Source organism: Polistes fuscatus, unplaced genomic scaffold, assembly GCF_010416935.1.
Source record: "Polistes fuscatus isolate 324 unplaced genomic scaffold, CU_Pfus_HIC Scaffold17, whole genome shotgun sequence".
Taxonomy (NCBI): domain Eukaryota; kingdom Metazoa; phylum Arthropoda; class Insecta; order Hymenoptera; family Vespidae; genus Polistes; species Polistes fuscatus.
In genome coordinates, this window is record NW_025113075.1 from 1,394,838 (window position 1) to 1,422,632 (window position 27,795).

Consider the following 27,795-nt stretch of genomic DNA (forward strand, 5'->3'; position numbering starts at 1 on the left):
TTTATTTTACCTACGCATGCTCATACTTATCATATTAGGTTGTCCCATAAGTTCTTTCCGCGCCTTGCTATGTATGACTTTGAGCCGACTATGTTTGTAGACATGCAAGCTTATCTATTGTCAATTTATGGCATCGATTTCAGTCTTCTTACAGCTCTTTCAAAGTACATTTCGTTGCTGACAAAGTCTCCCCGTTCAAATCTTTTTCTACGCCGTTTTAATATGGATAGCAAAAAGAAGCATTTGCGACATGTTATGCTTCATTGCTTTAAATATAATAAATATTTTATATCCAACGATGTGTCTTGGACAATGCTGTTAGGTAATTCGAAAAAAGATTTCGTTATTTTCAACGGAAAATAAAAATAATTTGTACATATTTCGAATTCAAGATATTTTGAAATAATCGTGAACGATTTGATAAATTCAATTAATCAATTATTTCTCGCGTTGTTATGAAACGATTAACAGTATCAACCGGTACATTATGTTGCCCTAATCTCATTCAACAGGACGAAACTAAACGTGCTGTATCTTTCTAATCGAGATTTCGAAAACTAATTTCAATCCTCTTCGTAAACTGCATATAATTTTGTTCTATCTCGCACTGCATTGTAATCCTTACTATAATAAAAGATACTGACTCTGATTTCTCATTTCTGATGTGATGCAAAAAGAAAAAAAGAAAAGAAAAGTAAACTAGTTGATAGAATTTTAAATGATTTTTAAGTTTGCAATAAGGTTTGATATCGATAAATGCGATTAACGAAATTTCTGTGCAGAAAAAAAAACAAAAAAAAAAAAAAAGAAACAAAATTACTTTCTAATATTCTATTTTATTTTATTTTTTTTGTTATTTATCGCAAAAAGATTTCGTACATAGACCGTTGTTGCAGGGTTCACAGTTCAAGCTCTTGTCGCTTGAAAGGGTAGGTAAATATATAAATATGCAGATTTAAAAAAAAAAAACAACGATCAATCTTGCAGCAATATCCAAACGATTTTCTCATATATTATACTAAATTAAGAATCCTTTTGCCATTCTATTTATAAACAAGCAAAAAATTGATTTTTATTAAATAGCGAGAAGTCTCCTCGTGCGGGGTGGCCTTCCTTCCTCGACGAAATTCCGATTTTGCGCAGATTCGAGTTCTTTTATATACTTTACCCTTTCTCATTTATCCTTTTTTTTGTTTCTTCTTCTTCTTCTTCTTCTGCTTCTTCTGCTTCTTCTTCCTTTTAATCGTATTTTTATATTCGGGAAAAAAAAAACAACAAATTTCTTTTCAAAGACGAATTCGTTGTTAACGGAAATCGATGAAATCCTTTTTTATCGTTCAATTATTTTTACATCATTCTTCAAATTAATAAAAGGTTCGAAAAATTTCAATAAAACGAACATTTTTTTGTCTGAAAATATTTTGATGATTTCGTTTTATGCACGTGAACGAGCGTTTAAAATTCTTTTTTTCGTTAATACGATATTCAAACATTTTAATAATCCGTAATAGCTTCGTGCATATAATCAAAATATATTATTTATATTATTTTCATACGATTTTGTATTTGCATGGGAAAATCGATAAATCGTACGATTAAAAATTATTTACAAAAGAATTTTGAGGTACACTCGATTAAAGATCTTGTTAATAATGAAAACAAAAACCTAATTTATGTATTTCATTGACACGTGTTTGTACTCGATTAAATTACTATCGAATTATCATCTCATAATCGATAATCAATACGGAAAATAAAATATTTGATTTAAACTGATTACACGTTTGATAGTATTTAACATTGGAAATTCTCGTGTATGTGTGTGGGGGTGTGCACGTTTTGATAATATATGATATTAATTAATGTTTTAATCAAGATAAACTAAAATTATAATTGCAATTTTATATACTCGAATTTAATAAAAGGGTTTTGTTCATAAAATTAACTTGCTAAACGAATTCTCATTTAATATTACGAATATCATCGCTGTTTAAACGATATCAAATTCGCTAAAAAGAAAAAAAAGAAAAAAAGAAACGTGAAAAATAAAATAGGCACTCTAGTTATTTATCTATCGCGATGTTAAAATTTAATTATTTGATTTAAATATTTTCTATATATATATATTTAAAATGCTAATTGTGTTATTAGTTAAAAATAAAATTCTATTTTTATTTTTTATTTTCCGTATTAGATTGAGAATGGATAGTAGGACAAGCAACAGCATTAATAAAACACGAGATGATCGTAAACTTAACCTTGAGCTGAGGTCAACGTGCTACTGTATCATTCAAGCGTACGACTCGGTAATGTAAACAGCTATCCTTCCTACAGCTTGACTCTCTTTCTATTTTTTTAGGATAAAAAAATAAATACTTTTTATCGTCTAACACAATAATCGTAAGAACGAAACGGAATAATTCATTTTAAATAAAATATTATTACAAATGTTATCGTTTAATGATTTAATTAATTCTATGGATTAAAAGTAAAATATATTCCTGTTTCTCTTTTTATATTAATTTGATGTTCATGCATTTTTGTAAATCTATAACTATATATATATAACGATTAAATTTATCTAAACCTGAAATAATGCATGCAGGAAATATTTTCATTTTTATTTTATTTAACAATCTTTGTTTTTATTAATGTATATTGTGTTATTATAAATTCCTAATTCTATCTTGTATATAATTTATTTTATATACACCTATTCTCTAACTTAAATTTAAATATATGTTTTAATATAAGTTAAAATCTAGGTAGATTGACACGTATAAAATAAATTCTCCAATAATAAAACACACTATTACTATAAATATATTATTTAAATATTATAAATGTGTGTGTGTCCTGGCTTCTTAAAGTGTGAATCGCGAGTAACTAAGTTTAAAAGTCACAGAAATTGCAGCAGAATTAAACATTTTTTAGACGTGCGAAAACCGAAAATTAATTTAAAACCAATTTAACAAAATAACGAGTGTGATATGTCTGTGAGTTTATTATAGTAAAAGAGAAAATAGTGTAGAATCTACATTCACGCTCGTAAAAATATTTGTTAGGATAAACGGGATTTGAGAGAAGCTGTGATATATTAAATACTAAACTAATACTAAACTATTATCTAATTAAAAAATAATACTATGATGTTTTTACTTATACTTATTTGATTATACGATTATTAGTTAACTAAATTTTTTATTGTTATATCTTATAATTAATTATGGATAATATCCTCATTAAGTTTTTTAAGAATATTTTTTAAATTATAGTAATACGTTTTCTAAAATTTAATTTATGATTTATTTATACCTAATACTATTTCTTAATATTAAAATTCTATTCTAACGATGAGATTCAATTCTTAAATATTAAAATTTTATTTTAATAAGAACTAAGTGCTATCGCAAACTTTGTAAAGTTTTTGAAAATATTCCCATACTTGTTTCGATACTCCTTTCAGCATTTATGAGAGTAAGATTTTGTAAGTATTGCAAATATTATTTGCATATCGAGCCACCATTATCTCTGAAAGAATATTAGAAAAATTCCTAACATACCAATTGTACAGTTTTGTTTCCTGCCATTAGGGATTCTCCTCTCCTCTGCGGCTTACGGAGAAAGTCATCTCGTCTTCTTTTTTCATCCGCTGATCATTAGAAAACCTTGGAATCCTGTGGCATATAGATAATTGATTATTTTAATGCTAATAATCAGATTAATATAATGACAAATATAACAATTTCTACCTTATCAGTATCCATCCCATCTTCTTCTTCGTACCAGCAGGAGATTTTTCTTCGAAGCGTTACCGTAGAAGATGTTCGATCATGTTTGTAGATTCATGTAGAGATTCATTCTTTTTGGAGAGTTTTCTTTAATTTTGTAGAGCAGATTATCATTGGTTGTATACGTCTTCTTTCTTGTAGAATTTTCCTGTAACGATAACCAACCAAGTTGAAATATCTAACCAGGTTATGCACGCATATTAATTAAAAAATACTCTAACAGGCTTAATTAGTATAAAATACTGTACATACACTTACACGAATGCTTCTGAGCAGAATTTTATCATTGTTTGATTTGTAATTCATTATTGGAAACTGACATTTAACCTCTATTTGAACAAGATTAATCTAAATATGCAAATTATACTAAATAATATAAATTACCTTTCTCTTCAGCTTCTCTCTCTCTTTTCAGCTTCAGCTCTTCTTTTTATGATTACTGGTTTTAAAAATGTTATATTTATAATATATTTTTCTTTTTTCGATTATTTTAATAAAATTAAACATTATTTTAATCACTTCAACAAAACTTTTAAGATAGAACACCGCCTACTAAACTTTGCAATTTGACCACTAGTTGGCGCTACTTTAGACGTGTATCGCCATCTACTCGTCATCGTAGCTATTAAAGAGTAAAAAATGTTCCGTTGGATTTCAAGTTCTTCGATTAATTATTTATTTAATTACTAAGGTATGTTTATTTAAATTAATTTTAGATATATATGCATGTTTGTAGTAATAAAAATTACAATTAAGATTTCTAACAAATCTAAAATTAATCGAGATGATAAAAAAATCTAAAATCATACATCTAATCTAACCTACATCTAACCTAAATAGTTTAATTTTTTGGTGTCACTGTTTTATCCTTTTTTACTACTTATAAGGGCGATTTATTATTTGAATTTTATTAGTTTAAATAAATAGTGCAATGTATAATGATAGTTTTAGTAAATATAATTAGTTTCGTTAGACATGTGTTTCATATACTATTAAGGTTCTCACTTTACATTTATTATAATAGTGTGTGTGTGTGTGTGTGTGTGTGTGTGTGTGTGTGTTTGATAGGTTCTTATTAATTATTTTTATTATATTTGTTTATTTGTATACTATTTTTTATTAATATTCATAATGATCTTATACTTGTATGTTTCTTTTTACAGATTGTGAACGTGACCGTAGCGTCGAAAGAGAATCAACCGAAGGAAGAGATCTTCTTCGAAAGTTAAAATTCATAAGCGTACATACTTGCCGAAGAAGTAGACGACATGACGCTGATAACAAATAATAGTAATACTTATTATATATACACTTATAATTCTAACATTTGCAAGATTATAACAATATTTTAAATCTATCATAAAATGCATAAATACTTCTAGGTCAAGGGCCTCGCTTCATCGAAACAACTAATTCCTGTTCGATCACTAAAGTTAAGCAACGATGGACATGGTTGGTATTTCGATAGATGATTGCTTTGGAATACCGTCTGCTGTATGTTAATAAATACAGAAATACTTACAATTAATCTTTATTTTTTGTAGGGAAGACTTCTAAATAAATGAAGGTAAATCTATCTATGAAATTATGAAGTTATGAAATACGCACTATGAAGTGGAACAAGACTGAAATTTCCATCGAATGAAAGTCCTTGTAAATGCAGGAAAAGCGGAAGAAGAAAAGTATGTTATATTTTCATATTTAAATAGTTACTATTAGTATAAATATTTTACAATGTTCTTATTCACATTGTGTTTTTAGGAAATTGGAAGGAGAATTAATGGCTCAAGATAGAAGAAAAGGTATTACAAAATAGGATATAAAATTTTTAATATAATTGATTAAGAACAAAAAATTGTGTTTTATACAAATGTATACACAACAGAGTTGAGCGAATTCTATTTAAAATATCATATAAGGTAACAAAATTATTTATAGTGATCACAGAGGTGTGTTAAAATGCATATCTATAATATGCTATCTTTTTTATTTTCTGTGTAATATTTTCTATTTTCCTTGTAAAAATGCAATGCGTATGCATCATGATAAATACAAGGATTATCTTCATCTATTAAAGTTCTTTTATGCAAGACAAGTACTAATATCAGTATGTACCATCGTTGGCACCGTTGTAATTCATAAATCACCTGACATCCGACATGAAATACAGAGTACTTCTAATTGTTTTATTGACATTTAAAAGATTATTAAGATGAGTTACATTTAGCATATTCAAATTTTGTTTTTTTTTTACTATTGTTCAAATGTTACAGACTCACATATATATATCTGTTGGTAATTATGACAGTACACTAAATTAAAAAGTATAATAAATCAATTTTATCAATTTTTTGATTTGTAGTCAATCGACTGTCATTATTACCAGCACACATACAAATGATATATCACATAAAAATACTGTAACACCTATCAATAGAATTTTCAAATTATAAACAATTCTGTCGTTTCTAACGTGTTCTACCATCAAGCAAGGAATTCATCGACACCATACCTGCCACTAACATACACCATAGGATAGAACAGAGAACAGAGTATAGTCTATAGAATTCACGATCAATCCTATTCTTGATCTGTCAATTTTCGTTAAGGCTTGTCAGTCTTCGAACGGCTTCAATTAAATGAACCGATGGGAACGAGTTGACCGTCACTGTCGAAATTTGAAAACGAATATGTTAAACGAGTCAAGCTCGTTTATAATCGATAGAAACGTTTGACTCAAAACTGCATATATACATATATATATATATATATATATATATGTACATGTAAATAGAACATTTGTAAGACGGAAGTAGATTGAACTTATCTAAATTGAGTCCTCATAGTGCTAACGCGGTTAGATTAGTCTCTCTTGCATATAGATCTGTCCGTTTGTCCGTCTGTCTGTATTTCTGTCTGTTTCATTCGTCCATCTATCTGTCCATCTGTCTATCCTCTCTCTCTCTCTCACTCTCTCTCTCTCTATTCACTACTGTTACAGTACGAACTAACGTGTCACTGCATGCACCGTGAAATTAAATGATCTCGATTAACAGAATCGGTTGGAATATCCGCTCATCGTCGATGTTGAACAAAAGTGGATTTTCACGAAAATCTCTTGGGGAAAATATTCGTCCTCTCTCTTCCCTCTCCTATTTTTTTTTATCTTTCTTCCTCTTTTTTTTTGTTTCAATCCATGCAATTATCTAACGTTCCGGTACTCTGGTATAAATGAACATTTTTACTAATCACTACGATTACATTAGAGAATAAATATGCAAATATTTTTTAATGATGTATATTAATACATAAGAAAGATAATATAAATGATAATAAAAATAAATAGGAAATAAAATAAGAATATTAATACTTTTTATTAAATTCTTTTAAATATTACCAATGTATATTTTTAAGTTAAATAAAAGTAATATAAGTGAATAAGAAGCAAATATATGAATATTGGGGCTTCTTTAAGTTTAAGTAAACTTTAATATATATGTTTAATAATTTCGATCTAATATTTTATTAAATTCAAAAATTAGAAATTCGAAGTCATCACGTTATCCTCTATGAAAGTTATTTTATTTAATGTTGTTTATAATGACTTTCTAAAAGATGCGCATGTCTATACCGAAAATAATATTCGTAATTAATAGAATTTCCTTTTAAGGAAAGTCATATAAACAAAATTTAATAAAAGAAATTTCATAGAGGACAATTACTCATTTCAACGGTAGATTTCGAAGGGGATTGCACACATATCATATATTCCGAGTTTTTAGACAACAATAGGCATTTCCTTCGATTAATTAACAATTATTTAAGATGTATATCAAACTACAGACCAGTGTAATTCGTTTTAAAGCAGGAAATTAATACATCGATTGCAATTATCACTATTATAGAAATAAATGAAATTTTCGGATAACAATATCGCAAATTTGTCTGTTGCATGATTTCTAATATCAAATGGTGATCGTTAAAAATAATTATTCACCTATCTTTTATTATTTTTCATATATTTCAACTATTAAAAGTTTCGTCTTCAATTTACCTTTTAAAAAAAAGTATTTCAGTAATTTTATTAAAATATAATTAGTAATATATTCAAATGTTTTCAATTAATTATATATAAATTTGAAGTGTAATATAATATCTATTTATTCCTTCGTATAACAGTTATGCACATTTTTTGTTATTGTTATAAATTTCGAATGATGGTTAATAATGGATTATTGTAAAGACAGTAATAGAAAATCTTGTATTATTTTTCATATATTTTAAGTAGGTATAAAATTTCGTTGGATAAAAGAGCCATCAATCTTCATCCGGTCGGGAGTAATTTAATTAGTTCACGTTTTCCGCGGTATAAATATTCTCGTATGTAGGAACGGGTATATATCTTAGAGGTTCATTGCTTTGGCCATCCTCTAAAATAAATGCATATTCATGACACGCATAAACAAGGGAAGACCAACGGTTGTTATACACTCTCAACCTATGTATTTGTATATGTAAGGTACAAATACATCTGCACATACATACACACACACTTTATATATATGCACATATACGCATAAACACATAAATAGACGTAAATACATGCACATAGATACTCGAAACTTTTAAGAGATTCATTTCATAGTTAAGTACCGTACAACGTGGTACGTAAATGATTAAGTCGATTATACGAGGAATGCCTGGAATTTCGTAGCAAGGTTTAATTAGATCATCAATGAGTACGATCGTCGATTGGAAAACGATTGCTTCCCGTCGAGGGAAGTGCCTTCATCCAACGGATTATAAACTGTATTCGAGTATATTCTCAAATTGATTTTTTTTATTTTTTTTTTTTTTAATCATCCCAATCGAAAATTCAATAAACTTTACCAGAAATATCCTTTCAAAATAATTACCGATATTAATTAATGTATATCATTTAAATTTAACAAATAGTACTAATCTCAAGAAATATAATGTGTGTGTGTAAAGGGGTGAGAGATGAGAGATGGATATGGAACATAATTTTTAGTTAAAGTAATAAAAAAAAAAAAGAATTCAAGTTGTCGTTCAAATTTTGCATAAAATCACGAGAGATTATTTTCTATTTTTTATTTGATATTACAAGAGTTAAGAATGAATAATATGAGGGATTACAAAGTTGAATATTTAATCACACGGGTGAATAAATAAATTTGATAAATTATAATAATACGTAGTTGTATTAATAAAATCGTCGTGATTGTTGAACATTATCGGTGAGCATATCTTTTATAGTAAAATCAAGTTTGCTTTATGGGAATGGTAGTGATGGTGCTGGTTTAAACTAATTAGGTATACAGAAATGGCATCTCGCTTATTGAAATACTGTGAATCAGGCTTTGTGTGACCTCATGTTATTACCGTGGCAGAATTAGTTAACAATTCTCTCTCCCTCTCTCTCTCTCTCTCTCGTTTCCTGTGCTAATTACTTCATAATTTGTAGTTATAATAAGATTAATTTAAATACACGATGAAATACGATAGTCGAACCGTTGTAAATTCATTAAATACATGAAATTCTTTTCATATTTTTACATAGATATCGTGCAAAGGTATTAGTATAACTATATAGAGGGTCGAACCCGATAGGTTCGAGCTGACCCGTTACGACTAATTTCGCATGTCGTCCGGTGAAATGTAGAAGCCAGTTTTATTGGCTTTAGACAGGACCGTACGATATCCCTGGTCATTTTTCACCAAAAAGCTGCACAAAATTTCCACTACCTTGCTGCAGTCTAGCGAAACAAGCAATGAGCAGTTACGAACGCTTACAATGCGACAATTTCCTCTCTATGTATGTACATGTACACATGCATCCATGCATGCATGCATACAAACGTATCTGGAGAGTACATTTCAAAGTTGCATGGTCAGTGAATTTGTAACAATATTATAAACATGTCGAGAAAATGTTCAAGACGATTATAATAATAATAATAATAATGTAATAAAAATGGTAATGTTAATAACTATTATATTTTATCAAGAAAGTTTCGATTAAATAATATGTGTGCGTGCGTGTAGAGATCTTGGTAAGGGGGTTGAGGGGGATGAATATTATAATATTTATGTAAAGTAAAGAAAAAATATATTAAAAATGATTTTATTTAAATTCTATTCCACGATCAAGAGAACAGTTTCATTTTATATATTAAAATCGGAAATAATGATTTAAAAAATAATGCGACATTATATTTTCACGTTGCGTGGAGATAACACGAGAAATAATCTACGATCGGAAAATAAAAGGGTCAGTCTCGTTTCAACGTAAACAGTTTCTCGCCTTTGTTATTCGCAAAATAACGTAGAAAGGGAAAAGACATGGTTATCGTCGACGTCGTAGTAGCTAATTAACTTACAACTCGGAGTTTGTAGGGCTCGTAGATAGTAGTTGTTGTACTTGCTTTCATTTTAATTCCGGATGTATATGTACTTTAGAGAAGAAGAGAAAGAGAGAGAGAGAGAGAGAAGGAAGAAGGGGTAGGGTGAACGAGTTTCCACGTCACATAAATCGACGAAGAAGGGCGCGGTTAGTAGTAGAATGCGATTGCTAAAGAATTATGGGGAAGCGTAGTTCCGTTTTCAGAGAATGCTAATTTCAATAATAGTTTCACGCGCTTTACTCTTTTTGTCCCTTGTAGAAAATGAACAAAAGACTGCATAACGGATAGAAAGATGGAAAGAGAGGGTGAGAGAATAAGGGAGAAAGAAAGAGAGAAAGAGAGAGAGAGAGAATAAGGGACGTTTATATAACACAAAACAACAGAACGTAACGTGACACAACAAGGGGTTAGAGGGTGGGGTTTGGGAGGGGGTGAAGGAGAGTAGGGAGTAGTAGTAACTCCCGGGTTGGGTGATGCGCGAATGCACGCGAGCGCACGTTTAGTGTCGAGCTATTATTCGGCAGTTAACGAGGCAAAATGCTCGTGACGATAACGCCGCGGGGGGATGCTCCCAAAGCCAGCCAATAATTATTACACGACTCCACGAAGCGGTTATTGTCCCAATTCGGGGGTCGCTTTGCGGATAATGGCTGCGCTCGAGAGGTCATGTGAGCCTGACGTTCCAGCATGTCAACAGCAACTATGCATCATCGGATGTCTGGCGCACGTAAACGCGTCCTCCTCCATACACCCCTCTCCCACCCCTCTCCCATCCCTCATCCCTCACCCTTCCCAACTCCTCCTCTTCCTCTTCCTCATCCTCCTACTCCTCCTCATCTGTTCACCCTCCTCCGCACGCTAGCGATTTCCTCCAGCTCGTATCTGTTATCCGCTTCTCCACCATATCACTCGACGCTTCCATCCTCCGTCGGATATACAGGCAAGCTCGTTCATTATAATAAACAGAGGATCGGCCTCCGCACGGTGATATATCGATTCGATTTTACGTCCTGTAAGACTTTGATTTTCCATTCGGTCGACGACGATCATCATGACGAGATACCTTCGATACGTTTAACTTACATAATCATTTATTCGATACCATATATTATGTATTATGTATATATATATATATATATTTTCTTTTTTGTATAGGTATACCGTGACGGTTTAAATGTTAATACATTTTTTAAGTTTATTGGAAAGATTTGTTGTACGCGATCTCTACGAATAAATCAATGTTCGTGCGTGGGTGGATACGCGAAATAATTTTCTTTTATATGTAGATATATTTTGGGAAAATTAGATTTTGGAAATGTTGTCGAAGAATATTAAGTATGATCATTTATATTCAAAATTAGAAATTATAATTTATCTTTAGAATTAAAATTTTGGTAAATGTTGTCGAATCTAGTATAAAAAATTGTTAATAGTTTAGTAAAAAAAGATGCTTTAACGATTCAAATTCGATCGTAATAACGTTCATTTATTTATTTTATTGTTGTATTTTATTACACGCGATTATAATAGTTATAATTTTTTTGCAGTTAAAATTGGCGTTATTTCCAGTCAATAAAGATTACTAAGTTGTTAGAAGATTGACGTTGTTCTCGTAATCACAGATTATTAATAATACTTCGTGTGTGTTATAGGAAATTTGTTTTCAGTTGAAAACGCAAACATAATATAATAGTGAATAGTTCGGTTACATAGAAGATAGGAAGAGTATTTCCCTTAGTAATAGTACGATACCTGCACGTGACAACATCATACGGCTTTACTCTGTACTAACTGCTATTATTTTCTCTTTGATCATTCCTATCAAATAAAACGTAACTTTTATATAAAATAATTCATCTCTTGTCCGTCTATCGTATAATTGAAATTTAATTAAATTATTTAATAAATGAAATAAATAAATCTTACTGTTGTAGCACGAATGAGATGCTCCGCCCTTTGTCTACTTTTAGGATTATCTTACTTTGATAACTTATCTTCATCCGCTTAGTAAATGATAAATATTTTGTCCTCGGTACCTACGCGATGGACCTTTATTCGGATAACATCATAAACTAAAGAAAACGTATATTTTCTATTTTTTAGTTTATAACTGTGCATGTAAATAATATGTAATCTGATATAAAATGTAATTTAAGACTGTGGGTCTCCAAAGCAGCAACCTGTTTCACGCGATGAAATCTAGAAAACATTATTACTTTATGATTTATCTTTATCTATATCATGTAACACAAATACTATCGAATTAATAACTACATATTTTGATATCATTCAAAATGATTCTATTTGGAAATCGCGTTTGAATATAAATTAAATAAATATTTTCTTTTCGATATCAATTTTTCCAAATTTGTGTACGTATTACGAATGTTTTCCCAACGATATCAGAAAATATGTTATTTTTAGATAAATGTATATTAAAAAAATATGAACGAAATGTGTCGGGGGTGTATATTCGTGTTATTTCATACGAGATGAAAAAAATACATTTAATAAATTTCAATAATAATAAAAATCATTTAACGCGAAAAAATCGTTAGAAAATAAGCGAAGGCTTAAAAATATTCAACACATAGAACGAAAATCAGGAAAGTTACTTTAAAAAAGTGATCGATATTGTACGGAATGACCCTTTTCGGAAATGCCGATATGACAAGGTGTCCGGCACGTGATCGTACTACGTTAGGTTACTTTTAGAAACGTGTAAGAAACGAGTTTAACGTAACACACCTCTGTGAAATTGCGTCAAGTTTATAGAAAATGGATGAAAGGGATTAGGAAGTGTGGCACGTATCTTGGAGGCTGCGAAATGTTCAAGAAGAAAAGAAATAGAGGAAAATAAGAATGAGAAAAGTGAGTTAATACCAATCCCATTCCATCTCTTTCTCGCTCACTCACATTTTACATTTTTTACCTTCACTTTGTCTTACCTTATCCTGTACATACAATCCTATCTCTTTTCCACTCATTCTTCTCACCTTCCAATTTTAGACATAACTCGTTCTCTTTCTCTCCTTCGTTCCCTCGCACACCGAAACACACATACATAAACCTTCGTACAAACACGTATATAGAGGTAACTTTAGCAAATGTGCTCTAGTATATAGAGGTTTAAACGTGGTACAAAGTGCAGGCTCGAGCCCTGGGCTGCATATCTCAACCCTAGGAATTGGAGTGGATGGCGAACGTGGGTACAATAGTTCGCATTGTATTGGATCCAGTCGAGCGATAAGCTGTCTTTCTCTTTCCTCTTCCTCTTCCTCTCTCTTTCTCTCTCTCACTCTTACGATCTTTCTCGTAGCGTTCTTTTACCGTTCGGTATCCATCCTGTACCCATCCTGTACCCATCCCGTACCCATCCTGTACCACCGATTCCTTCCTCCCCTTCCTTTCATGCTATCTCATTTTCATACGAAGGTTTCGCGAGCACGTTATTATCCGCGTTATGTCCGATAATCTTGGTTATATCTATCGTCCACCTACAATACGCACACACACACATATATATATACGTACATAGATAAATGTATATACCTATGTATTATGAATCGTGTAACGAATGTACTAGTATTATCGCATATATGTAACCGTAGGTAGTAGTAAGGGCCGATTTTGTATCTGGCTCCTGTAAATCGGTAGTAGTCGATCGAACATCGGTTAAAGTGGCCATGCTCGATGCGTGTCACGAACGGTTAGGTGAAAGTAGATTGGAATGATCTCTATATATCGAACACTAACGGATACTACGGATAAATCGCGATCGATGAATGAATTGATCGTATCGATCATGTTGGATCCGTAAGCGTCATCATCACCATCATCATCACCATCATCATCATCATCATCATCATCATGGTTGCTTTAGTTGTCTCGATCGTTACACGTTCGAGAACCGGCGTTAATGTTGATTTTGAGCTACGCATCTACGTCGTTTCCGCTTCTGCTTCGAATTAATTCCTCGAATATTCCCTTCTCTTCTCAACAACTCACCTTCTATGTATATATGTATATATGTATATATATGTATATATGTATATATGTATATATGTATATGTATATATATATTCTCTTTTAACCCTTTCCCTCTCGAACATTCATCCCTGCCAAATGCGTTCGTAGCGTGAACGTATGGCTAATTGTAATTTAATTTTGCGTTTAATCGTACCGAACACTGATCATCCTATCAACATTACAACACGTTTCAAAGTCTTTTAGATAGAGAGAGAGAGAGTATGGTAAAGTAGTAATAGTAGAGGTACGTACAATATTTATTTCGTTAAATCGTTTGAATTTATTTTTTCAAATAATTACTATTCGATTTTTATTAAAGTTCATTTTTTAACATTACTCGAAACATGTTCGATGTTTCGTTAAGTTTAATAACGATGTAATTTTGATGCTACAACTTTTGTGTTTCTTTTGTTTTTTCAACAAGGAGAACAAATTTTCCATAAGATTTTTTTTCCAAGAAACCATTAGGGTGGCGTCGAATTTGACGTTGTTAACGTCAAACGAAACCTTTACGCAATCTTTCATCCACCTATTGAACCTAACTTTGTGATGCAACTTTTATCGTAAATTTATAATAAAATAGTATTTAATTGAAGCGCAAATTTATTTCCATTTTTATGAATAAAAATGTTAACGATGTTGAACTTTATGAAAAATCGAATAAATTATCTCTATTGCAGGTAAGATAGTTTATTTAATCGTATTCAAATAAGTAATATACAATGTTTTATTTTTCCCTAATTGAATTAACATTAAATATATATATGTATGTATCTTTTAAAATATCCCCATAACGATTAGATAATAATTATATTTTAAGATACGTGCATATGTAATAACGAATGAATTATTGAGATATTTTGTTATTAAAAATTACGAGATATTTTTCTTCAAACTTTATTACTTCTAACCTGTTACACCTTTTACGTAAGAGAATGGTTCAAAATGTAGAAACACCTATTTCCATAAACGGCGTAGAAGTTCGTTAGGAAAGCACCGTGAAAAATAGAATTATCGTTTAAACCGCGGCCACTGGCAAGTTGGAAAGGGAGTTAAACGGCCTTCGTTCGCCAAATAATTGATGCACGTCAATTAGATTTGTCAGAGGGCTATCGTTGTAATTAAATCAACAGGAACGTCAAGCACGAATGCACAGACGATGTTAACTACGTGTATGTATTGTATGTTCATACGTCATATATAAGTATCGCACATTCACGTGTCTTCGATTGTAGTTGTAAAGAGTCTTTCTCTCTGATGTAAAATTTAAATTTCTCCGATAGTGGACACTGTTAATTAACGTTCGAATCAATTCAATTGGAATTTATTTCTTATCTTTTTCTTTTTTTCTTTTCTTTCTCATTTTTCTTTTTCCTTTTTACCAACCCAATAAGATTCTTCTTATAAGATATGAATTATCGAACAATCGTTATCTCCAATATTATTAACGAAATTAAACTATTTTTAAACCTAACATTTATAAATATTACAATATTTTTATTATACGTGTATACACTATTTCACATTTGGGGTTGACGTATTTGACTCGAACGCAACAGGTATCACCACTTTATTTCGCATACCCATACGAAACTTAAATATTATCATTGCTCGTTGTTATTAGATTTTCTATATCCGACATAGTTCAAATAATAAATTACATTCGTTTATAAAGCAACTTCATTATCAATTTATCGATCGTAAATGTTACATATTTGGACTAGTTGATTTTTCATGATATAATTTAATATACGAGGTATTCCTTTGATTCATTTTTGTTAATTTCTTTATACATGTTTATATAATATTCGATATATAAAATACGTTTTTGTTCTTCTATTCACAAACGAGATGCCAAATTTCTAAGTTCTCGGCGCATTACTTTTCCCGTTGAATTTCTTGGAATAGATTCGAGAAAATGTACGCCACCTCTCAACCATTTTTGCGGTGACAATTGATCTGCAAATGATATCATTTTTTGTAATGTTAACAATTCGATTATAAGGAAAATTTGTCCTTATAATTTAGTTAAATTAATACAGTTAAAACGATATAATAAATAAAAAAATGTCATTATATACACGTACTTTTAACGAAGTCAATAATTTCTTGAGGATTAACTTTGGAATTAGGTTGTTTGGCTATGAAAGCTGTTGGTAATTCGCCAGCAAATTCATCAGGTTTGCCAGCAACGGCAACGTCTTTAACAGCTGGATGAGAAAGCAGGAGGACTTCGATTTCAACCGGTGATACCTGATAACCTTTATATTTAATGAGTTCCTTTAATCGATCGATGACGAACAAGTCACCTGCTTCGTTGTAATAACCAACATCACCGGTATGAAGCCAACCATCCTTATCGATCGTTTCATTGGTAGCCTTGATATTATTGTAATAACCCAACATTACAATGTGATCACCTTTGACGCACAATTCACCCTTCTGCATTGGTCCTAAGATCTCTTGTGTTTCTGGATTGATTATTTTACATTGTACACCGGGTACAATGTTACTAAGCGCGGAATCATTGTTACCAGTTTTGTCACTGATACCGGTCACCACCGAAAGTTCCGTCATGCCGTAACCATTTTCAATTGATTTTATGTGCAATCGTTTTTTCGCTTCCATCAGGATCTAAAAAAATGATTATCGCGCTCGTATTATCTTATCTATCCCTAATAATAATTATTTCCATTTGTTTTATAAATTTACAACATTGTTTATTTGTTACCGGAATAATTGACGTAAATAATTATGAAAAATATCATATCGGGGACGCGTCGTTAATAATTAAAGAACAACGTACGTAATATCAATCTATAAATGTAATTCCTACGAGACACGGTAAACGGCTTTTTTCTCCTCCCCCTCTCGTTAGTAGCGTTTTATTTCCTCTTTCTTATTTTTTTTTTTCTTTCTTACTCGGGAAAACGAGAAATGGTGTTCTTTGTTCACTTTTCCGCGTCTCAAATTCGACTTCCCTTTTTCCTAGAGCAAAAGTAAAAGACCGGCTTTGGCACTTAGCACTTACATTCCCTCTTTTTCCTGTCCCCACCCCCTCCAACCCCTTTCTTTCTCTCTCGTTTTCTTTCTCTACCATTTGATTTTATTTTTCCTTTCGATAACTTATCGGACCTTACACGCCGGACTATTACAGAAAAACGTAAGTTACCTCTTTTGGTAAAGGAGCTGCACCACAGAATGCTCTTTTCACGCTTCGAAAATCGTAGGTAGGTGCTGCCGGATGTTTGGCAAGAATAATTAGCACCGATGGTACCAACGGTAACAAATTTATACGATATTTTTCGATAGATTTGAACATTAGATCCGGTGTGAAATTGGCTATTCGGACTGCCGTGGATCCGTTATATGTTATCAATATCATCATACCTAACCCATAACCGTGATAAAACGGCAGGAACGCTAACATTCTTGTATCTCGCGTAATATCTAAATAATTAGGTGTACTGAAATTCAAAATGATTGTATTTTAAAACTTGACCATATCGAGATATCGTTTAATTTATAGAAAATTATTGTAAACTTACCCAACAGTAATAGCCATATTTAATAGATTCCAATGAGATAATGCAACACCTTTTGGTAAACCAGTTGTACCACTTGAGCACAAAATAACAACCGGACGTTTCTTGTTATCACCGATATCAACGAGAGTGTATCGGTGATAATCTATGTCGTAATCTATAGTTTTAAACAAATTTTTGATCGTTGGAACGTTACTATTCAGTGCTTCGTCGTCCAATTCGATCAATTCTATTTTCCATGACAAATTGGATGCTACTTTACTGACCAATTTTTCCGTTCTTCGCGATACGAAGATAATCCGTGGTTTTGAGATACTAAGCACGTGTTTAAGCTCAACTAGATAATAAATTTGATCATTATAATTTGCTTTATGTTCAATTGTTCAAGTTGAATTATTATCTATAGTTTCAAAAATGTCTAATAAATTTCATTGAAATATTGAAAAGTAATCATTATTGTATATAATTTGTTGCGAACCTTCTGTGTAGGTAGGATTCATCGGTGCAACAACAGCACCAAGGTATATGCTCGCATACACTGCAACCAACCAATTGCAATGATTTTCGGCAATGATGGATACCTTGTCTTCGACTTTGATGTTGCGTTTTTTTAAAACCTCGGCTAGTTTGACCGTTTTTTCCAAGATATCTTTATAAGTTAGAAATTGACCAGTTTCAGCGTCAATCTGCACATCAGGGAATCATTTAATTAGCATTCAATTAAATTTAATAGAATTTTGTACTTGCTTACCTCAAAAACATTGTCATAGTGTTTTCGTAAATTTTCTAAAATACATTGTCCTAAAGAAATATTTGTTTCTAAGGTTCTAGGTGGTCCTTTGAGTATTCTTGCGTTCTTAGACATCTTTGTTGAATGTTTCTATTCCTGCTACGATAAAAGATGAATTTCATTTTGACATTATCGACAATTGATGTTAATAAAATTTGTTAATCGTAATAGCATTAGAACGGTCATAACCCAATCATTATCACATAGTTTTCAGAAGTGTAGCTTATTGTTGGTAATGGTAATAACACTGTCACTATCAGGTGGGTTCACGTACAAATCCTATATGCTGGTTAATCGATACTAACGACAGTAATAACCCTGCGATAACATTTCCACAGCTGTTCGAATACACCGAAGTTAGGCCAAATAAATGGATCAGTTTGATCTTCTAAATATCCGTCCAAATTCATGAAATTATTTCCAACCTTCAAACACACAATCGATCCTCCTTTCCAGAAAATATATTTTTCTATTGTATCATACGACACATTTGTTTTGGAAATATTAACAAATTTATAATTCAAACAACTGTCAATTGCTAAAGATTTGGTTTAGACAAAAAATATATAAAAGTTACGTAGATTTAGCGAAAGTCTCTTTGATCTCGGAATAAATCGGACGAGAATAGCATTAAGCAATATCGGAGTATTCTTATATCTTGAAAACAGAATATTGCTGAATGGGATCAGAGAGACCAACTGTTTCAAAGGATCAGATCTAACAGGCGCAGCCTATAGAATCTAACAATGCCTTCAGGTCTATTGGTATCTATTTGAACAACTAAAGACATCAGTGGATAACGATGCCATTGCGGATAAGACATGTAGCAAACGTGTTTCTAAGAGAATCGTTACAGAGTTTGAGATTTCGTTTTAGCGAATTCTCAAAGCAAAAGGGAGATTGAATGCTCGTGTTTATTTGATTTTGTAAATTTACAGTTCGCAAGGGAATTTACGTAACACGTATACGTACACACTCTGCTTTTTTATATTCCATTAAGTATACAATTAAGGCGTATGCCTTTAACGTTGAATAACAATTAATAAAACAAATTAAAAAACGATTGATATTTTATTTCAAGATTGCGCCCAAAGTATGGAGATGCATAGTTCACTCGAGAATACATGGTATAAACATGCAAACCATGCTCAAGTATACATTTAAAATTAAACATTAATTCCAAGTGTATAGGGAAAATATTTGAACCAATTTTAATCTTGCAGGAATGTCATGAAAACATTTGGGTCTTGTATGTTGGGATAGAAACTGATAGAATGTGTGTATCAGAGTGTTGCAGGGGGATATCCGAGAGACGAGAGTAGCATCCCACGTGGATGTCGTCACACTGTTTCCAACCAGTAAGTGAGGAAGGAAGGAAGGAAGGAAGGAAGGAAGGAAGGAAGGAAGGAAGGAAGAGGAGAAGGAGAAGGAGAAGGAGAGATGAGAATGCATTGGCGGGAATCACTGAAGTGCTGGAGATTCACTCTTCAGGGTTGGGCTTCTAGTCTGGACGTGTACGCGGAAGTGGTTCCATGCAGGATGGAAGGTAGATAGGGTTGACCAAGGTTGGCCTGGGATGGAGCCGCGTGCCACTCTGATTGTAGGCGGCCATACTGGGACACGCGAATCGCATACCGGCAATTCTTGGTTTCATGCGGCGTGCCTAGACACCCCTGGAATACTTATGACCGAATAGACCGAGAGACCGAGCTGGCTTACTGTTAGAGTAGGTACAAGGGAACGGGTGAAGTGAGTTGGATCGGGGGTTGAGAAGGTGTCAGAGTCTCGGCTTTACTTGTACACTTAGAGAGAAAGAGAAAGAGAGGGAAGGAAGGGATTGAGGTGATGGGGGGCAAGAGGGGAAAGAAGAGACAGGGGCTCCTTTTTATATAAAGCTTCCACGGTACCTTTCAGCCTCCCCTCAGTTGGATTTTGTCTGCATAAATGATAAAAGTCTGGCGCCGAACCATTACTCGTATTCTGGCGAAAGAGTTTAAACGCTGTCTATCTTCTTTTTTTTTCTATTCTTTTTTTTTCATTTTTCTTTATCTTTTTTCTTTTTGTTTTTATTTTTCATTTTTCCGACTTTGGAAGGATATAAAGACTATTTGTAACAGTCGTTTTAGACCATTCCTTCGCAATCAACGCGATAGACAATACGCATTGTGAAAGATATTGTTAAACCTTGCTCGCTCTCAATCAAATTCTAATTAATCGAATAATAATAATAATAATAATAATAATAATAATAATAATAATAATAATAATAATAATAATAATATCGCGAAATTATTACTTTTTAATTGGATTATTATCGTATTAACAATAATCTTATCTCGTATTATCGGCGACGTTAAATAAATTATTCGATTGACTTAATTAAGGAAATAAATGTAAATATAAAAAATAAAACAGGTTTATTAGGTCTTGCGGTATAGTAGTAGATAAGCGAGAACTCGAGTTATGTATCGTTAATTACTCATACGAATGGGAGAGAGGGACGGATAGATAGATAAACAGACAGAGACGGACAGACAACCAGACAGACAGACGGGCAGGTAGAGAGACAGAGAGAGAGAGAGAGACACACGTTTACTATACTTGTGTCTGTCTTCTTAATCGTTTCCAGAACAGATCCTGAGCAATATATCTCAGAGTCTCCAGGCATATCCGTCAGAGCAGCCACAGCTGGGGATGCGATCTGCAGCCAACCACCACCCATCCTTTCTCTTACAACCTACCCCCGTTACCCTTCTTCAAACCCCCCCCCTCCCGTCAAGCAAACCCCTGTGTATCATCGTCATCCGCGTTCGTAGAATCGAGCGATTTCGTAACTTCTCCTTCTCTTCGTTGCGTATTAATGCGCGGCTAAGACTTAACGGAATTAACGATGGCCTCTTTCTCGCACTTACTGAATAAAGGATGCTTCGACGATAAGTACAACGACTGAGAGAGAGTCTGAGTAACAGAGAGAGAGAGAGAGAGAGAGAGAGGTTTCAGAATTTTGATAACATGTGACTTTATCTGGAATTCTCGAGCGCGCAGGTAGTCTGTTTACTTAAGATAATGGCGAAAGCGGAGTGCCTGGGCGTGGATGGAAGGGTGGAAGAGGGAATGAAATAGAGAGAGAGAGAGAGAGAGAGAGAGACGAAAGGATATTTCAGCAAGCTACGTTGAGTTTCTGCGTGGAGATGGAAAGGAAGGTGGAGCTTCGGAGTGGGGGAGCTTTTCGAGGTATATCAGAGAAGTAGAAGAGGGGTTGTGGAAGTGAGTTGAAGGTTGGTAGCGAAGGGGCTAAATGCGAGAGAAAGAAAGAGAGACGGAAAATAAGAGAGAGAGCGAGCGAGCGAGCGGGAAGGGGTGGTTTACCGGAGGAAGAGAGTGAAAAGGCTCGGAGGACGAGAGAAAGAGAGAGGGTTGGCGTTAGGTGAAATAGGGAGACAGGGTGAGGAAGGGGGAGACGATGAGATTCTCTCGCAAGGCTACAAGAACTTCATTTTCCGAGCCATTACGCCCCGTCCTACCCCGTCCGCCCCTTCTCCGCCCCCCTCTTTCTTTCTTCCTTCCTTTCTTTCCTTCTTTCTTTCTTTTCTGCTTTCCTTCTTCCTTCTTTCTTCTTTCTTTTTAAAGGGTGCGTTCGCTCAACCCGCGTGCTTTCGCTTAAACCCCCCCCCCGTTCCCTTCAGCTCTTGCCTTCCCTTCCCTTCCCTCTTCCCCGTTTGCCTCTTAAATTAATTTATATCGAAATTTAAAATGACGCTCATCGGGCCGAACAATAAATAACAAGGAAGAAGTCGCGCGCGCACCCCCTCTTTTCCACCACCATTACCATCACCACCACCACCCCATTACCACTACCACCATCACCACCACTACTACAACCCCCTTCAATACACGCTCTCCGGGCTATGCTTTTTCAAACGTTGCGATCTCGGTTTGATTGGTATTGTTTAGGAAATTCCTTATCTTAGCGTGAGATTTCATTCTCATTTCAATCTTTACATTCTATTTCTCTTTATCTTTATCTTTATATTATTTTCTTGCTTTGTTTTTATAATTTAGGCGTTATCTAAACACGTGATGCTTATTTAGTTATTATCTCGAAGCGTGATACTCATTTAATTATTATCTACAAACGTAAGTGCTTATTCGTTCATAAATAAGAGGATAAATATCACGTGTTTTAATTGATTACAACTTGCAATTATCCGTCGACCGATTTTGTTTTTTCTTTTTTTTTCTTTTTAAATAAGTTTTCTTATTATTTTTTTTATTATATTTTTTCGTGCAATGATTAAAATTTGTATCGTCATGCTCATTTTAATTATGTATTATATTAAATTAGTTAAATATATGTATATATATATATCTTATCTTTTTTTTATTTTATTTTTTGGGTCATAAGTTGAAATAAATATCAGACATTTTATCGTGCAATAATTTAAATTGCATTGTAACCATGACTTGTGCTTTTATGATACTAAAGTTAACTGAAACATGAAATGTTATATCTTTATAGCCCAATTGTAGTAATTTCGAATATTGCATTGCAATGCTTATATTTGTTTTATTTAATCAGAAAGAAAATGATTGATAGTTTATTGTTTAATTAAAGAAAAAAAGAAAAAAACAAAAGAAAGAAACAGGAGAAAAACGTGGTCAAAATGTGTATAGATTATATTTGGTTATAAAATGATATAGCATATAAAATGTTCTTATGTTAGTTATATATAATTGGCAGAAGATGTTTCGAGAAACGGGTCATAGGATTTTATCCTACTCGTCAGTTTTCACATTTCCGTCCGAGCTTTTCCTATCTACCTTTTCTCAATAAACGCAATCTCATATTTTCGCAAACGTAGACATTCGTCAGCATCATTATTTTAACGTAACCGCGTTCGGGATTATATTATTACGAGTTGTACGAGTTGAAAAACTACTTGTCGGTCAAACATATGCAATGAATGAATGATTACTTAATTAGAAACCTTTCGTTTCATTTGATTTATTACGATTTTGAACTTCGAGCATTATTCTATTGTTTTCCTTGGGTTTGTTTTCAATTATCTTATCTCATCGTTAAATATGTTTTATCTAATTTATCGTATTTTTAATTCTTACAATTTCTGTTCAATTTCTTCAACGTTAGTAGACTTTGATTGTGATAAAAGTTTGCGTTTGTGTCTCAAAGAAATACGAAAAATATGAAATATAATTATTATTTATAAAAATAATTACATTTTCGCGTACGACGTAATAAATTCTCCTTCTCTCTTCTTTTTTTCACTTCGATATAGAAAAATATTCGATTAAACGAAAATACTCTCGATTCGATAGGGGAAATACATTGAAGAATTTAATTAAAAAATTATTAAATTTTTTTTTATCATTTTCCACACGTCAGATTTCAATGATCAACGTTAATAGAATTTATTATAACGCGATTCAAATATTTAAACGCCTAAATTTAAATCTAGTGCATATTATATGAGTAAAAATAAATATTTCAAATGGAAGCTTTCAAAATATCAAAAATGAATATTTTTTTAATGAATAACACCAAATTATTCATAATAAACGGATACGGAATTTTTTCTCAAGCAAAACCAAACGTAAAATTGTATTCCTTATGTTGAAAATTTTGTTCGAGAATGTAATGTTTCAACAAAAGATCAGGTTGGGTGGGGGGAAGTTAGGGCAAACAAATGTAATAAAACAAAGATAGAAAATTTATTCTAATGTAACAGATAAAGAGATACAAAAAAACCAAAGAGAGAGAGAGAGAAAGTAATAAAAAAAAATTCTCATATTACTTAATCATTTTGTCGTATGTGTGTGTGTGTGTGTCGGATAATAAAACGTAATTTTTTGTACAAAGGAACAAGGAGACGCGTGGCCGAAACTGTAACAAGTTATAAAGCAATAAAGAAGAATGAGATGGTTGAGGAGGAGGAAGAAGAGGGAAAAGGAAGATAAAGAGAAAGAGAATAGGATGTAGAATCATGTATGTGCATTCTGGTTGAAATAGTAGAATTTCCTGTCACTCGGAATACTGTAATAGCATTATATACGAAGCTCCGTTCACTGTAAGGCACATTAGTATTATGCTATGCGTTACTATTCTCGTGTCATCAAGCATTAAGTGACTTTTTTAAGCTGCCTGTTCCTGCACGACGTTTTGTGATTCGGTAATTAGATTCTTGCCGTTATTACTAGCTAGTGTAGAATTGTCAGCCGGTAAAAGAGAGAGAGAGAGAGAGAACAGGTTGCTAGGTAGACCGAGAAATAGGATAATGAAGAGAAAGGTGAAAATAGAAGAGGAATGGTCTCCAACGGAAAATTCATTGAGTTCGGCATACCTTCCTCGTTAATTTTATGCGAATAATTCAAATAAGTATACATATATGAGAATGTACATAGATTATATTATGAGACTAGATAAAATATATACGATACAAATATCTGGTATATGATACGAAGTTGTTTTAATCGATTGAAAAATTAGAAAATTGCTACTTAGTAAGTATTTAAACGTGTAGTTTCATTACGTATGGACTCGTATAAATTACAAATTATATATTTACGTATGAAACAAAGTTTGTTTTAAAGTATTATATTATATGATAGAATATAAGTACGGTTTTAAACTGAGGATATTTTCGTATCGACTAAATACTACTATATATATTTGTCGAATTAAATTTAGCAAACCCTATTTAGGATTCATAACTTCGAATAAGATATAGGCAATTGTTTAATTGATCAAATAATATATCAATGTTTCATATTATATTACACGGTGTTATCTTATTACATTATTAAAATTCTTTTTCACGTAAACTCGTTAATAATGAAACGTAATAATATGAAAATAATAATAATTAGACTTATAGAAAATATTCAATTCGTAATAATAATAATGATGGAGTGAGTAATAATAATTAAATTCTCGTCAATTATAATATCATTTTGTTTCATAGAAACAAAACGTATTAATTAATCCTCATAAAATGTAATTCGCGTAATCGTTATAGTTAGATTTATATATCTACCAACGCGTATAGTATTCCCTTTTTAAACAACTTACTTTCTTATTCTCTGACGGAGTAATTAAGTCGTCGAATATTAATGAAGTCCGTGCACAGTACGAGAGAAATCGTGGCGATGATGAGACGAACTAAAAAGAAGGAAGGAACGAAACGAAACGAAACGGAACGGAATGGTAGAGAGAAAATGGGGTGGGGGTGGTATTGTGGAGAGAGAGAGAGAGAGAGAGAGAGAACGAGATAGGATTGGAGGGTGGGAAGGGGACGAAGGGTAAAATTGGTGAAAGAAAATTCGATGAAGGAGAAGAGACAATGAACGAATGCCGTGTAAAGCGGGTGCAATTGTCCTATAGAAACGTAGTTCTTCCTCTTTCGCGAGAGAGAGAGAGAGAGAGAAAAGAAGAAACGAAAGATTAGAAGGAAAGAGATGGATAGGGGGAAAAGATAGAAAGATCAAGAGGTAAAGAAAGAGATGGAAGATTAGAGAAGAGAATGCTATGATGGGATGAATGCAGAAAATCGTAGAGAAGAGAGACTTTTCGTACCAACCAGCTAACAAACCTATACGCAAAAGCATATTATATTCATGTATAATACGTATGTATGTATGTATGTATGTATGTGTATCATAAAAAGCATCGTAGAAAAGAGCACAAAGAGACAGAGAGAGAGAGAGAGTTCACCTAAACCATAGATGCATAGGAAAAGAGGAAAAGAGTGAGAAAGGGTTGTAGGTATATATTACCGTGCACATGAGGCGACAAAGTGAAGAGGTTTTAGTTATAGGGGTATTAGTGTGTTCGTGTGTATGAGTAAGGAAGCAAGAGAGAGAGAGAGAGAGAACAGCAGAAACGGCTGTTGCATTGTACGCGTGGTGCGAATGGCAGAGAGGGGCCGTTGTCGGGCTAAAGTATGCAGAGAAATTGTTTTGCCCCCCTAGAAGGAGGGATGCCACGGCTTACCGCACCACTGTCATCGTTCCTTCTATGTGTAAACCTTTCTTTGTGTAACACTACAAGTAAGTCTCCATGCTCGTATATGCGCGTTTGATGATAATGTCTATGTGTGTGTGTGTGTGTGTGTATGCGTGTAAGCAAGCGTGCGAGTACGTGGATTGTAAGAGAAGAGGGTATATGAACGTGTATATGCAAGTATGCGACTTTGACTAGGTATGCGTGTAAAAAGCACGCAGAGTGTGTGAGAGAGAGAGAGGGAGACACTGTCTCTCTTCTCTTCTCTCCTCTCCTCTTCTCTCTTCTCCTTTATTGTATTTACGCGTGTACTACCAACCTTCCTCTGCACAATATTCGATGCCACGGACAGTAGTGGCCCTCGGACTATTTCTGGAACGAAACTACCCACTTTTAGGATGCTCCCGAGAATTGTTTGCAAATTTTCTACCCCTGCCTTTTTGTGTAGACCCTTCTTTCTTTCTTTTTTTTTTTTCTCTTTTTCTTTTTTTCCCCCCTTTCTTTCTTCTCTCCCTTTTTCCTATTTTTTTGTTTTTTCCCTTCTTCCTCTCCTTTTTTCTCTCGTCGTCGTCGTCGTCGTAGTTGTTGTTGTTGTTGCTGCTGCTTTCTCTTCTTTCATATTTCTTTTCTTTCTTTTTATTTGTTCTTTTATTTTGTTGTTGTTGTTGTCTTTTTCGTTCGTTATTTTTTAAAAGAAGTAAAATCTGCTAGCAGCAGATAAGATCTTGGATTTTAATTAAAATACAGTTGTTTGTGTATGTTGAATTGTTATTTGGTCGGACGATAAATGTCAGATTTTTGTCGATATTTTGATGTTTTAAATAGTATTCGTAATTTTTAATAATTATTTCGAATTCGCGTATCACCCCACGTTGATCAATTTTCAAAATGATCAACGGAAAATCGATAATAAAATTACATGGAAATGAATGAAATACTTCGGTTTTGTTATTTTTTTTTTTTTTTTTTCGGAAAAAGGAGGATAAAATTAAAGATAGAGATTCATTTGTTATTTAGTGTTATGTTGAAATGAAATGGGACGAATAATTGAATAAAATTACCTTGTATATATCAAGTGTAACAGTAATTTTCCGTATTCCCAAGACGACGTTTCGATCGATACTGCGATACTCCGACGAACTTAAATGTTTCAACGTTCGAAGTATACTGAAACGTTATTCACTCTGGGAAAAAATTA

General features: G+C 32.7%; 1 protein-coding gene and 2 long non-coding RNA genes across 8 annotated transcripts; 1 reads left to right on the top strand and 2 right to left on the bottom strand.

Moving 5' to 3' along the window:
* Window positions 1-3,439: 3,439 nt before the first annotated feature.
* On the bottom strand, window positions 3,440-4,363 carry LOC122515133. The gene is made up of 3 exons (XR_006303215.1): window positions 4,176-4,363; window positions 3,753-3,939; window positions 3,440-3,677 (listed from the first exon to the last, which is right to left on the bottom strand). It is a non-coding gene; the product is annotated as an uncharacterized LOC122515133 (long non-coding RNA).
* Window positions 4,364-4,395: 32 nt separating this feature from the next.
* LOC122515157 lies at window positions 4,396-19,962 on the top strand. 2 transcript variants are annotated; one of them, XR_006303221.1, is made up of 6 exons: window positions 4,396-4,482; window positions 4,955-5,081; window positions 5,174-5,243; window positions 5,336-5,473; window positions 5,553-5,593; window positions 19,868-19,962. It is a non-coding gene; the product is annotated as an uncharacterized LOC122515157 (long non-coding RNA). The 2 variants fall into 2 exon arrangements; XR_006303220.1 differs by lacking the exon at window positions 19,868-19,962 and having other exon boundaries at window positions 5,553-5,974.
* On the bottom strand, window positions 15,129-27,791 carry LOC122515155 (4-coumarate--CoA ligase 1-like). Of its 5 annotated transcripts, none has more exons than XM_043632383.1 (7): window positions 27,659-27,791; window positions 18,542-18,676; window positions 18,269-18,476; window positions 17,794-18,127; window positions 17,418-17,712; window positions 16,333-16,879; window positions 15,129-16,204 (listed from the first exon to the last, which is right to left on the bottom strand). In XM_043632383.1, the coding sequence occupies exons 2-7, from the start codon at window positions 18,653-18,655 to the stop codon at window positions 16,086-16,088; spliced, it is 1,617 nt and encodes a 538-aa protein (XP_043488318.1). In that variant the 5' UTR covers window positions 18,656-18,676; window positions 27,659-27,791; the 3' UTR covers window positions 15,129-16,085. The 5 variants fall into 5 exon arrangements, with proteins under 5 accessions (XP_043488318.1, XP_043488315.1, XP_043488317.1 ...); XM_043632380.1 differs by having other exon boundaries at window positions 18,542-18,679; window positions 27,659-27,790; XM_043632382.1 differs by lacking the exon at window positions 27,659-27,791 and adding an exon at window positions 26,917-27,060 and having other exon boundaries at window positions 18,542-18,679.
* Between the last annotated feature and the right edge of the window lie 4 nt (window positions 27,792-27,795).